The sequence below is a fragment of the Heloderma suspectum genome, chromosome 5 (assembly GCF_057233095.1).
Source record: "Heloderma suspectum isolate Gila_16-S chromosome 5, 16-S_ref, whole genome shotgun sequence".
In the NCBI taxonomy this organism is placed as follows: Eukaryota; Metazoa; Chordata; class Lepidosauria; order Squamata; family Helodermatidae; genus Heloderma; species Heloderma suspectum.
Genome location: NC_139462.1, coordinates 121,855,947 through 121,870,000, shown reverse-complemented (window position 1 = coordinate 121,870,000; position 14,054 = coordinate 121,855,947). Strand labels below are relative to the sequence as shown.

General features: G+C 45.7%; 1 protein-coding gene across 1 annotated transcript in view; it reads right to left on the bottom strand.

Annotated features, from left to right (window-relative positions):
• RGS12 (regulator of G protein signaling 12) overlaps nt 1-14,054 on the bottom strand; it is a 215,710-nt gene that overhangs the window by 130,019 nt on the left and 71,637 nt on the right. Inside the window, exon 4 of the mRNA XM_084859884.1 lies at nt 7,798-7,819. Coding sequence (XP_084716010.1) covers nt 7,798-7,819 — 22 coding nt within the window. The remainder of the gene's footprint in view (nt 1-7,797; nt 7,820-14,054) is intronic.

Below are 14,054 nucleotides of genomic sequence, written 5' to 3'. Positions count from 1 at the left end.
TTCCTTTACATTTATTCAGCAAATAGGTTTCAGTTGTATCCATGCTAAAAAAAAAGAAAAGAAAAAAGTATAGATTGCATTCACCACCACTCATAACTCAGCATGACTCATAATTTCATAACTTACAACGTATTCCATCCATAAAATATGCTGCCCTTGGGAGCATAACCAGTGCTGGTTCCATTTGTGCGTGTGTGTGTGTGTGTGCATTGCGGGGGGGTGTTGAGCAAGATACTCTCAGTGGGCCTTTCTCTCTAAGTGTGTCCACCTCCTCTTATTTGCCACTGTCCATTCCTTTGCCTTTCGGTCCGTACCTAATCTGCACCAACTTCTAGAGGGAAGGGCAAGGTGTGTGGAGGTTAATGCTCCTTTTCACTTTCTCACTTGGAGAGAGCAGATAAACTGACATGAACTGCAAACTGGGAGAGCAGCGGGCTAGGAAGCTCCAGTGGGCCTCCTAGTGGGACATGGGACTTGGCAAATGTCCAGTGCTGTCAACCCTGATGCTGGCCCTGTGTGTAACATTCAGTAGGTATGATTGCATAAGCATTTTTTTTGTTCTGTCAGCAAAGTTCTGGCAAAGATCTGCCGTCATGTAGGAATCAAAGCTTCCCCACGGAAGAACAGACTAAGTTGTTAGTGCTAGTTTCAGAGTTGGCATTGCACTTACTCTTAGTAAGTTCGCAACACATACAAATTACTCCTTAGCAGGGCCAGCCTTATCATTAAGCAAACTAAGGCAAACAACTCAGCTCGTGGAAGGGCGGGCAATTGTGACCAGCCCCCCTTCCTCCCCTCACCACTTCTGCTTGCCTCAGTGTGATGCCACTGCTGCTGCTTTCTTCCCTTTGTCTGGGTTGGGTTGAGCCACCTGCCTGCAACCTACCATGAGGCTAACTGAGCCCTAAACCTCAGGAGGTGGATTGGGGGGAACAGAGAAGTGAACGTGTGCCCCTGCTTATGGCAGCCACTTCAATACAAGAGAAAGAAGCCAGCGGCTTTGCTGGCCTGGTTGACAGTTGTTGCATTGCCTCAGGCAGAGGCGGAAGGGATGGTGGAGGAGTAGGTAGGGTGAGCAGAAGCTTACTGGTTTTTGATGGGGTTGCACTACCCCCGAAGGAGAATGTTTATAGCTTGGGATGCTCCTTGATTAATCTTTGTCACTGGAGGCTCAAGTAGCCTTGGTGGCTTGGAGCATCTTTTACCAGCTTCGGCAGGTGCACCAGCTACGCCCATTCCTTTACCAAGACAGCTTGGCCACAGTGACTCCCACATTGGTAACCTCTAGAATGGATTATTGCAATGTGCTCTAAGGGGGTCTCTTCTTGGGGTTAGTTCAAAGGCTGCAGCTAGTGCGAGATGAAGCGGCCAGTGGACATCCTATCGTGCATATATTGCACCATTGCTGAAATAATTCAACTGGCTGCCTATTTGCTACCAAGCAGAGTTTAAGGTTCTGTTGCTAGCTTATGCCCTGAAAAGCTCAGGGCCAGGCTATCTGAAAGAGCACCTCTTTCCATATAGACCAGCCCATTCATTGAGGTTGTCAGCAGAGGCCCTCCTAGTTGTGGCACATTTATGGCTATTTGGGGGGCCTTCTCTGTGGTAGCCCATATTGTTGAATGTCCTCCCCTTAGTGATCCGATGGGAATCTACGGTGCAGGTATTCTGCCAGTTAGTACCATCATATTTATTTATGCAGACATTCCCAGACACTTTTTTTTATTACTAGCCTATTGAATTATTGAATGCTAGATATCTGCTGAACGTTTTATTGTAATGGTCTTGTTATGTACTACCTGTAGGCATGCCTATACTTGCACATAGATGGGGAAGGAAGAAAACAGGACTGAACTGAGCCCTATTGGAACCCTACATGGACTATGCACCTGTGGTGCAAGTAGATCATGCCACATACTATTTTAAGTGTAGGACCAGTAACCTGCTAAACACATTCTATACATTTTACACTGTATTCGCATTCTAGCAGAAGCTAATAAAAGTTCATCTGAGAAGTTGTAACCAACTTTATAACCACTGAGAAACACATCCTTTCTGTCTTGTAACAGGAGGAAAGTTCTTCATAATTGTTACAAATAAAAATGAAGGGTGGGGAATTTGTAATTGCATGAAAAGGCAAATCCAACTGCATTTCCTATTTGCATTTTTGGCTTACATAAAAAGTACTATACAAAACTGACCCCTTTTATAAAATGTTTGCAATATTCTTAATTATAAGGCTTGTTTTTGAAAGTTCTAATTTGAAGGATCATGTTGAAAATGTTTAAGCAAACCTTTCAAAACAAATAGTTCCTGTACAAACTTTCTTTACACTGAAGAAGTCAGCACAATCCTACTAATAATGCTTGTATTTTCTAAAAGATCATCAGCATCACTGAAGATATTACCTGGATAGAGATGGTAAGAGCCACTGTAGTGCCATTTAACCAAATACTTCAAACCATTCACTGAAAACCATCCTTCTGTATCCATACCTAACGCAGGTGCATTCTCCTAGCGTATGCGTGGTAGATGTTCTTTGAACAGTGTGGAACATTGTTCTTCTGTTAACACTTCCCACTATATTACTACATTTTCTTCAAATGGCTCTTCAAAAATTATGTATTTTTGCACTGAATGCTTATTTCTCCTTATAGCCACAATAGATAACCCTGAATATACTTAACACAAAGCATTATAAAATGCTATATAAATAATTTAAGGAAAGGACCTTTAACCGCTGTTGCTGAAGGAACATGAATTATTCACATTATACTGGAATGCAAGTACAGCAGCTGCACTCAGGCAGCAAAGAAATGAAAGACAATTTCTAGTTCAGTGCTACTCAAAATACTTTTCCTGTCAGTCAGCACAAGAAATAAAACCATGCAGTTGGATTTGTTCCAGGTTTTCTGCCTTTTGTACTCCAACCATTGCCCCACTCATTTCATCATCCTCATCTCTACAGAAAACTAAAGAGCTGCTCTAGCTCTACCAGTCAGGAGAGGGCATTTAGGATAATAGACTTCTCTTACAGGAGACAGAGGAATGTGCTTTTGCTGTCTAAATTGGTCTATTTTGGGTCAAGGAATTCATTTTTTTAAACGTAAAACAGTGACTGAGACCTCTGAAACCTCTAGACTTGTACATTTTAGACTGTGATGTGTTATTGTGCATATCTTTTCATTGACATGTTTGGAATGTTGTTATCTATGTTACTCACAGTGGTACATGTAACAAATTCATATTCTCATTCATCATTCATTCATTACATTTCTATACCGCCCAATAACCAAAGCCCTCTGGGTGGTTTACAAAGATTAAACTCTAAAAATGCAATATAACATAAAATAAAACTATTTGCATACAGAAGTACAAAACAATTTTGCACAATCAGTAATACAAATCTCAGGAACCATTAAATGTTTTTTAGCATATGCTGTCAAAAGCCTAAGTGTAAAGGAAAGTCTTAACCTGGTGCTGGAAAGATGACAATATTGGTGTCAAGCAGACCTCACTGGGGAGAGCATTCCATAATCTGGGGGGGAGGCACCACTGAGAAGGCCCTCTCTGTTGCTGCCATCCTCTGAACTTCCCTTGGAGGAGACACTTGGAGGAGGGGCTCAGGTGAAGTTCCTACTGTATGGGTAGGTTCATACTGGGAGAGGCCTTCCATCGGGTATTGCAGTCCTGATCCATATAAGGCTTTATAGGGCAAACCAGCACCTTAACTTGGGCTCAGAAAAATACATGTAGCCAGTGCAAGGGGGCCAGAATTGGGGTGATATGTTCAAAATTTCTAGTCTCTGCTATCAATGTAGCTGCTGGATTTTGCACAAGCTGCAGCTTCTAAACTATATATTTATTTATTAATTAAATTTATTAATCGCTCACCTGGCATGTCACCCAGCCACTCTGGACGATGTACAAAGTATATAATAGAACAGTTTAAAGCAATAAAATTCTACAATAAAAACACTATATTTCTAAGAATACCCTAACCCACAACAAATGCCTGCCTGCACCACCACTTTTTAAATGCGTGGCAGAAGCTCATTAAAGAGGGGGCGTGGCAGAGTTCCCTAGGGAGGGAGTTCCACAGAGTGGGGCCACCACAGAGAAGGCCCTCTCCCTCGTCCCCACCAGTCTAGCTGTCCTGGCCGATGGGACAGAGAGAAGGCCATCCAAGGCTGATCTTGTTAAGTGGCCTGTCTGGTGTTGCTGGAGGCGCTCCTTAAGATAGGCTGGGCCGGAACCATATAAGGTTTTAAAGGTCAAAACCAACACCTTGAATTTGGCCCGGAAAACAACTGGTAACCAGTGCAACTCCTTCAGCACTGGAGTGATGTGATCTCGCTGGCGGCTGCCTTTAATCAGGTGAGCCACCGCGTTCTGTACCAGCTGCAGCTTCCAAACCGTCTTCAAGGGTAACCCCACGCAGAGCGCATTACAGTATTCTAAACTAGAGGAGACCAGGGCACGTACTACCAATGGGAGTAGATGGTCAGGAAGGTAAGCACACCTGAAAACTGAAAATCCTGGGGGGCTCCAGAGTTTTATCTCTTAGGTCATTTTCGTGGCCACCGATAATCCCCAAACTCAACAAGCAGTTTGGAGTGGGGTAGAGTGGGGAGCAGTTTAGAAAAGAAAGAAAGAAGAGCTTCAGCTGTTGAGCAGCACAAACATGTAACAAATAAATAGCAGTTAAGAAAGCAGTTTAGGGAAAAAAAACACTCAGGTGACTCTGTGGCCTGAGAGAGAGAGAGAGAGAGAGAGGACAAAGCCCTAAACAGAGAAAATAAACCTTCAAATAAGCCCCAAACTCAACAAGCAGTTTAGGGCAGGGAAGCACTATATAAAAGAACCAAAGCAGGTATGTGTGGGGGGGTGCAGTTCTGGAAAAAAAGCACTGAGGAAAAAGGCAGTCAAGTGACTCAGGGCTTCTCCACACGGGTGTTTTTTCGTGTGATTGTTGTCCTCCATTCACGGTATTTCTCATGTGCAATACGCGATGCTGTTGTCCTCCAGCAGCTGTTCCACGCCTTCCCCGTTTTCCCTGTGAAATTCTGTATTTATGTGCAGGGAAAATGCAGAACTTTTTCAGGGCATGCCATCAAACCGCCACCACCTGCCCGTGTACTTCTGCCACAGCACAAGGTGTGGGTGGTTGCTGGGTTATGATGACGACACCAGTGACAACGATGGGGAGGGAGTGTCATCACCCCACCTCTTTGCCATTCCGCTATTGGTTGCCTGCAGACCACAACAAGTCCGCAAGCATGGCAGAGCAGCATTGCCTCCTCCCCCATCCAGCACTTTGGCTGCAGCTGCCGCCTCCTCCTCCTCCATTTCTCCTTCTTGCTTGCTCCCGTCTCCACCACTGATCTCCCCGGGGGCTGCAGCAGTATTTTACAATGGGATCAGAGCTGGTGCTTTGCTACGCTTCACAGTTGCTGCTTCCAGGTGAATCAGCTGTGGAGGTGGATGGCAGGCAGGCAGGCAGGCAGGCAGGCAGGAGCAAGTGAGCAAATTGGCGCGTGTGAGGGACAGGAGCAAAATGGAGCCAAGCCATGCTCAGCTCCCCATCTCAGGGATGCCTAAGCAGATGGGCGGCAGCAGGGAGGGGTGGTGGCTGAAGTGATCCCTACATGATACAGGCAAACGTGAGCAGTTGTGACCCCTTTCCACTCAATCCCCTCTCCAGTGTATACCCAAACGAGAAAAGTGTCACTGCTTGCTTGTACAGGGGCAACGCTGTCTTGCACACACAAGGTGGGGGGAAGGGCCCTTCAGCTGCAGCCCTTGTTGACCTGATCAAGGGTGGCTTCTGGGCGAACAGGCAGCAGCAGGAAAGGATGTGCCATTTAACTCAATGGGCTTTCCAACCAGTTAGCCGGGACACTGCTGAGCAGCCTTAGCGCCTGTTTGCTCACAAGTAAGTCTTGCTGAGTTCAAGGGGCTTACTCCTGAAGAAGGCCTATTGTCTCGTCCACAGTGGCCACCTTTACTTGGAAGAAAAGTGAGCTAGGGATCAGAGCGGAAGTGAAAAGGGGAGGCAGGGAAGTTGAAATGGAAAAGTTCCATTTCATGCTGAGAGGGGGGAGGGGCTACACCAGAGAGGTGGATAATGGGCATGCAATGCTGCTGATATCCAATAACATCGCGCTAGGCTCTACCCACCCGTGTAAATAGCAGGAAGCGTTATGCAGTAAAGGAAAAACTGGCTGTGTAAAGAACTGATTTAAATCTCACAAAGAATCTGGAAGCAGAAGCCCTGGTAAGTTGCGGGATAAAAAGTCTGGTATGGTGAAGCCCTCAGTCAGGTGACTCAAGCAGCCTAAGCAATGAGAGAGAGAGAGAGAGAGAGAGAGAGAGAGAAGACAAAGCCCAAAAGAGAGAGAAAGAAACCTTTAAATAAGCAACAAATCCACCTGTTCCTTGCCACTTAGTGCAGGCCCACGAAAAACTCCCTCACTCTCAGGGAACAGAGAGCCGACCTACTCTGATTAGCCCCAGCTGTGGATCCTCAGGTAGTAACGGATCTAGATTTCATGATGCTCTGATATATCTGTGTGTGTGTGGGGGGGGATGCTGTTGATACTCTACTTGATCTCTGGATGAGGGAGCTGTATTGGGATGTTAACACAATAGCTGCCTTGTACATAGTTTCTTGGTTATGTTGGTTTTCTTTTAGTCTTACCAGGAAACGGGTGTTTTGTGACCAGCCATGCTCACTGTGGCAGCTATTTTGGGAGAACACGCATGTCGCTCTTTCAAAATTCCTGATGTTCCAAAAAGGTTGAGGACACCTCATTCATTCATTCATTCATTCATTTCTATACCGCCCAATAGCCGGAGCTCTCTGGGCGGTTCACAAAAATTTCTATCCCGCCCCATATCCGAGGCTCCGTAATCCGATTACGGATCCGATTACGTAATCCGATTACGGCCCATATCCGAGGCACCTGACTTAAGCCATCTACACAGGTCCTTCTCCAGTTCCCACACTGTATAAAGTAACATGAGTGGTGACTGGAGAGCTCAAGTATGTCAATGGACAGGGTCAGCTTTTGGCTTCAAGGCTCAGCCAGGCAACTGATAAGCAGATGCCAGTCAGTGAATCTACCTCCAAAGGTTTCTGAGTTTGATACATTAAGGGTGGACCATCCTACTTTGACCAGGATCTTAGCAGGTATTCATTTCCTTCACAAGGCAATGGTTCAACAGTGATCAGGGCAATGTCTCCTTAGAAGATCTGTTGTATGAACTTAAAATCAGTTTGATAAATGTTAGCCAGGAATATGAGGTCTATAAAAGTAAAAAAGGTAAAGGTGTCCCCAACCAGTCATGTCCGACTCTAGGGTGTGGTGCTCATCTCCATTTCTAAGCCGAAGAGCCAGCACTGTCCGAAGACGCTTCCGTGGTCATGTGGCCAGCATGACTGAACACCGAGGTGCACGGAACGCTGTTACCTTTCCCGCCGAAGCGGTACCTATTTATCAACTTGCAATTTCTTGCTTTCGAACTGCTAGGTTGGCAGAAGCTGGGACTGAAGACGGGAGCTCACTCCGTCACGCAGCACTTGGGTCTCGAACTGCTGTCCTGCCGACCTTCCGGTCTGCAGTTCAGCGTCTTAACCACTAAGCCACCGCGGCCCCATTAGGTCTATAGCATTCAACAAATAAACACAGATTGCTTTTATGTGACTAAACGTATCATCCATTGCCAGAGCAGCTAATTAAGGTACATAATTTTTTTTTATACACAAATGCCCTCTCCAAAAAATCTTTAGCTTACCTCCATCAGACACGGCTGTGGACTGCAAAGAAAGAAAGAAAGAAAGAAAGAAAGAAAGAAAGAAAGAAAGAATTAGCAAAAAATGCACACTGAAATGTTAAAAAATATATGAACCAGACTCTTCCCCACTTCCATTGTTACAATCTCCCAAGCATTTGCTCCATTCAATGCAACCCATGTAATGAAATTTGATTCTTTCCACCAATACAAACAAAATTGTTCCCATTGACTAAAAAGGAAGTAAGGTTGTGATTTAATAACATTACTTGCATGTACGTGTTTGAATGATAAGATCAATAATCAATCCCTAAAGATGACCTGTAGTTTTGGGTTTATCTATAGTGCAGGGGTGGGGAATGTCTGGCCCTCCAGATGTTTCTGGACTGGCTGGGGCAGGTGGGAGTTTTGCTCCACCCACATTCCCCACCCCTGGGGTAACAGACAATCCAAAGGGTTCTTTTGTTCCTGTTTTCATGTTACCACAGACATTCATGCATTTTCCAAGCTGAAGAACTTAATGTGTTTAGCTATTTAATACATTCCTATTCTGTCTCTTCTCAGCTCAAAGTGGCTCTCAAAATGTATAAAATCGAAGAAGGATCAAAAAAGTTTTGTTGAAGTATTGTTTGAGTGCAAACTAATATACACTTATTTCTTTCTTGTTTCTGTGTGAACTGCAACAAAAATGGCACTATAAATAAATAGTTGGAAATAAATGATTCCTCCTAACTAAAATCATACTGCTTAGGAGTCCTTTCCACAGGCATCTGATTGGGCATTTCTAAACAACTTCCTCAAAACAGATGCAATTGTGAAAAGGCTTTTGTTTGTTTCAAAGTCAGAAATTTTATTTTGCCAAATAACCAGCACCAGGAGTCTATCATGATTAGTTATCGAAACAGATTCATCAATGAAATAATCTTGCCCTCCAAGCCTATCTATAGCAACTTGAACTATCTTTGCAATATCTTTGGCTGTACTTCAGTGGGAAATTTTGTCTCCTAGCCGAATTTATTATTTATTAGACATATATAGCCTGCAATGTCCCATGAGATCAAGTATGTAACAGTATACTAAATTACTCTACCCTGTTCCTCCCTTTCCTTATTACCAACAGCTGGGGGGGGGGGGAATCCCAAAACATCTTCCCCTGCTTATAGAAGATGTACAGACTTTGGCAAGTCTCCTAGGAAAAAGAATTCTAAAGTTGAGTGTCAGCCACGGAGAATTCCTCTCTATGTGCACTTGCAGTCCTGACTTGGCATACTTAAAAGAGCATTCCTGTTCTATCAGAGAGGTTGTGGTGGAACCTAAGAGATGCTGGTAGACTCTTAATAATGTGGATCTGTACAGTTTAGGGTAAAGTATCACTAGCACCTTGAATTGAGGTTAAGAGGCAACAGAAAGCTGATACGTAACACTGGAATACTGATATAATGTGCTCCTGACAACTCACCCCTTTCACAAGGTGGGCCACAGTATTTTGCACCAGATGAAGTACTTTGCAGCAGATCGAGTATATTACAATAATCTTGAAGCTACGAAGGCACGAATGACAGTTACATCTGTGAAAAAAGCCTGCAGCCTTCTCACAAATGGAGCTAGTAGAAAGCATGTCTGCTGCAATCTGGTTATTCAGGCTAGGTGATGAATCTAGGAGAACCACAGGGCCTGAGTAACCAGCGGGGAGTGAACCTCAATGATGGGAGTCAATTGTCTCCAAGTCAGAAGGCCTTCTGGTCATCATTATTTCAGTGTTATCTGGTTGCCTCGCCAGCATTCAGTCCCCAACCATGGCCACCCACTGGAAGAGCACCAAGACTGCCAGACCTAGGCCAGATGAATAGAAGCTCGGCATCATCACATACTGATCGCATCAAATGCCATGTTTCCATTTGATCTCAGGAAAAAACAAACGGGATGTTTCTGCAGAAGCAGGAGTATGAAAAATAAAGAAAAAAAATACGGATTGCCAATATAAAACATTCTATAATCCATAGCGAGAGCCAGTGTGGTGTAGTGGCAAGAGTGTTGGACTAGGAGCTGGGAGATCCGGGTTCTAGTCCCCACTCGGCCATGGAAGCTCACTGGGTGATTTTGGGCCAGTCACAGACTCTCAGCCCAACCCACCTCACAGGGTTGTTGTTGTGAGGATAAAACGGAGAGGAGGAGGATAATGTAAGCTGCCTTGGGTTCCTTGCAAGAGGAAAAAAGGCGGGGTATAAATGCAATAAATAAATAAAATAGTGTTCTTGATCAGGTAATATCTGAAAAATAGTTACTCATTACAGCTGTGTCTCATTCCATTTTATTAAAAACTTAAAATTAAAAGGAAGGTTTGTGACAAAGGTTTTTATTTTTAATGAAGTGAAAAAAGATATACCTCTAATGAGTGCAATGGCAACATAATTATAATCGTTTTTCAGATATTGCCCAATGAAGAGTGGGAGCTTGAAACACTGGGAACTCAATCTATAGAATAAGTACTGTTGTTTTGTTATTATTCTTATTATTTATTACATTTCTATACCGCCCAATAGCTGGAGCTCTCTGGGCAGTTTACAGAGATTAAAAACATTAAAAATACAATATAAAGAGATTAAAAACCATTTACTTAAAAAAACAAATGAACAGACAATATACACAAAAGAAACATATATCTAAAACAACTTCAAACAAACAATCTCAAAAACAAACAATCATAAGACATTCCAGGACCGATGAAACACTTATCATATTCTGTTGAATGCCTGGGAGAAGAGAAAGGTCTTAACCTGGCGCCAAAAAGATAACAATGTTGGCGCCAGGCGGGCCTTGTCGGGGAGATCATTCCATAATTTGGGGGCCACCACAGAAAAAGCCCTCTCCCTTGTCACTGTCTTCCGAGCTTCCCTCGGTATAGGCAGCCGGAGGAGGGCCTTACATGTTGAGCGTAGTATATGGGTAGGTTCATGTCGGGAGAGGCGCTCCGTCAGGTATTGTGGTCCCAAGCCGTGTAAGGTTTTATAGGTTAAAACCAGCACCTTGAATTGGGCTTGGAAACATACAGGCAGCCAGTGCAAGCGGGCCAGAGTTGTCTTATACGTTTGGACCTTCTGGTCCCCATTATCAAACTGGCCGCCGCATTTTGCACGAGCTGCAGTTTCTGAACCGTCTTCAAAGGCAGCCCCACATAGAGTGCATTGCAGTAATCTAACTTGGAGATTACCAGAGCACAGACAACTGAAGCCAGGTTATCCCTGTCCAGATAGGGGCATAGCTGGGCCACCAACTGAAGTTGGTAGAAGGCACTCTGTGCCACTGAGGCCACCTGAGCCTCAAGTGACAAAGATGGCTCAAGGAGAACCCCCAAGCTACGAACCTGCTCCTTCCGGGGGAGTGCAACCCCATCCAGAACACATTGAGCACCCTCTATCTGGTCAGAAGAACCACCCACCAACAGCATCTCAGTCTTGTCTCGACTGAGTTTATTAGCCCTCATCCAGTCCATTGTTGCAGCCAGGTATTGATTTAGCACATCCACAGCCTCATCTGAAGATGATGAAAAGGAGAAATGGAGCTGTGTGTCATCAGCATACTGATGACAACGCACCTCAAAAGTCTGGATGACAGCACTCAACGGTTTCATGTAGATGTTAAATAGAATGGGGGACAGAACTGACCTCTGTGGCACTCCATACTGGAGAATCCACGGGCCAAGCAATATTCCCCAAGCACCACCTTCTGGAGCCAACCATCCAAGTAGGAGCGAAACCACTGCAATGCAGTTCCTCCCACTCCGAGCTCAGACAGTCATCCCAGAAGGTCACCATGGTCAATGGTATCGAAAGCCACTGAGAGATCAAGGAGAATCACCAAGGTCACACTCCCCCTGTCTCTCTCCCAGTATAGGTCATCATACAGGACGACCAAGGCTGTTTCCGTGCCAAAACCCGGCCTGAACCCTGACTGAAATGGATCTAGATAATTGGTCTCATTCAAGAGTGTCTGGAGCTGGTTGGCAACCACTTACTCAAGAACCTTGCCCAAGAAAGGAACATTTGCCACTGGCCTAAAATTACTAAGATTTTCTGGGTCCAGAGAGGATTTCTTTAGGAGTGGTTTCACTACTGTCTCTTTGAGGCAGCTCGGGACCACTCCCTCTTGCAAAGAGGCATTAATCACCTCCCTGGCCCAGCCAGCTGTTCCTTACCTACCAATTTTTATCAGCCAAGAGGGGCAAGGATCCAATATGGAAGTGATTGCATGAACCTGTCCAAGCACCTTGTCAACATCCTCAAGCTGTACCAACTGAAACTCATCCAGGAGAACAGGACAAGGCTGTGCTCTGGATACCTCTTCAAATTCACCTGCTATAACACTGGAGTCTAAGTCCCGGCGGATGCAAGAGATCTTATCCTGGAAGTGCCTAGCAAATGCATTATAGCGGGCCTCAGAGGGATCTACAGTGTCCTTAGGGCCAGCATGTAATAGCCCCTGGATGACTCTGAAAAGCTCCGCTGGGCGGCAGACAGTAGATTCAATAGAGGCAGCAAGATGGGTTTTTTGCCACCCTCACTGCACCTGAATATACTTCACCATAGGCACGTGCCAGCATTTGATTGCATCCACTAGGAATTCTTCTCCATCTGTAGTCAAGCCATCTCCTATTTGTTTCATCGCTCTCAGATCTGGGGTATACCATGGAGCAGTTCGAGCTCTACTCAGGAGAGGGTGCTCAGGAGCAATCATGTCAACTGCCCGGGTCATTTCTGCATTCCACAGATCAACCAGGGTTTCGACAGGGGAGTCCGCCATATCAGCCGGAAACCTCCCCAGAGTCCTCCGGAAACCATCCGGATCCATTAGCCTCGGGGGGGGCGGACCATCTTAATAGGTCCCCCACCCTTGCAGAGGGGAAAAGCTGCTTTAGATCTAAACCTCAGCAGGTAATGATCTGACCATGACAAGGGGACTGATGCAAAGTCCTCCACCTTCAGACCACCATCTCCATGTCCAGTTGCAAAAACCAAGTCTAGAGTATGCCCTGCTACATGTGTCGGGCCAATGCCATGTTGGAACAGTCCCATGGTTGTCATGGAGGCCATGAACTCCTGAACTGCCCCAGACAAAGGGTCTTCAGCGTGAATGTTGACATCCACCAGAACCAACAGTCCAGGGGATCACAACAGCACACCTCAGACCACCTCTGTCAGCTCAGATAAGGAGTCTGTTGAGCAGCAGGGTGGGTGGTACACCAACAGAGTCCCCAATCTGTCCAGCTGGCCCAACACAAGGTTCAAACACTCCAGACCAGTAGCCACATGGACAGGGAGCTTGCAGAGGGAGATGGAATTCCTATAGACCACAGCAATCCGCCCTCCCCAGCCCTCAGGTCTTCCCTGATGCTGATGCAAGTACCCTGGTGGGCAGAGCTGAGAGAGACTAACTCCTCCCTGCTCACCCACCCAGGTCTCGGTTATACATGCCAGATTGGCCGCCTCATCCACTATTAAATCACAGATGAGGGAGGTCTTACTTTGAACCGATATGGCATTTAAAAGCAGCATCCAGAGATCTGAGGGCAGGCTGATAGGGCAACCACAATGCCTGCGGTTGGGGGGAGGGCCGGAACACAGCACAGCCATTAACTGCCTGGGCCCTGTTCCCCTAACCTGGCTAGCCTTCCTCCCAACGCCTTATATCCCTTGACCCGTAACCACACTAATTGGGGCCTCCTCAAGTGCCCCGACTTGGCCATATATCCTCTCACCCAGGCACATAACAGGATCCTAGCAAAACAGACACAAAACAACACAAAAACAAAAACAACCAACACCCACACATAGAAGCCACAAGAACCAATCAACCCAGTGTTAGGGCGGTGGCCCTTGCCCCTCCCCCCAAAGGGGCGACCCCGCCTTTGGCGGAGCCACCTTTGGCATTGCTGCCTCCAGGGTGCTGTCACCTCGCATCAGAGCTTGGCAGATAAGAGTCTTCCCAGGGAGCTTGGGCCCAGCTGGCTCGAATCAGTCATTCTGGGGGAGTTTTTCTTTCCCTCTTCGGCTCCAGCCCCGGGGGGGGGGGGAATAAAATAAAATAAGTATTTTATGCTGGCAATTGTTACATATACCACTTCCCTATGACTTAGCTCTCCAATATTAGTAGATAACTAATTATACCCAAGGAATTCTCAGGAAGTGTCACTGTCACCACTCCATGTTTGCTGTATTTCCTTGGCTGGAAAGGGAGTATCCTTGATCTTTATAAATCTGAAA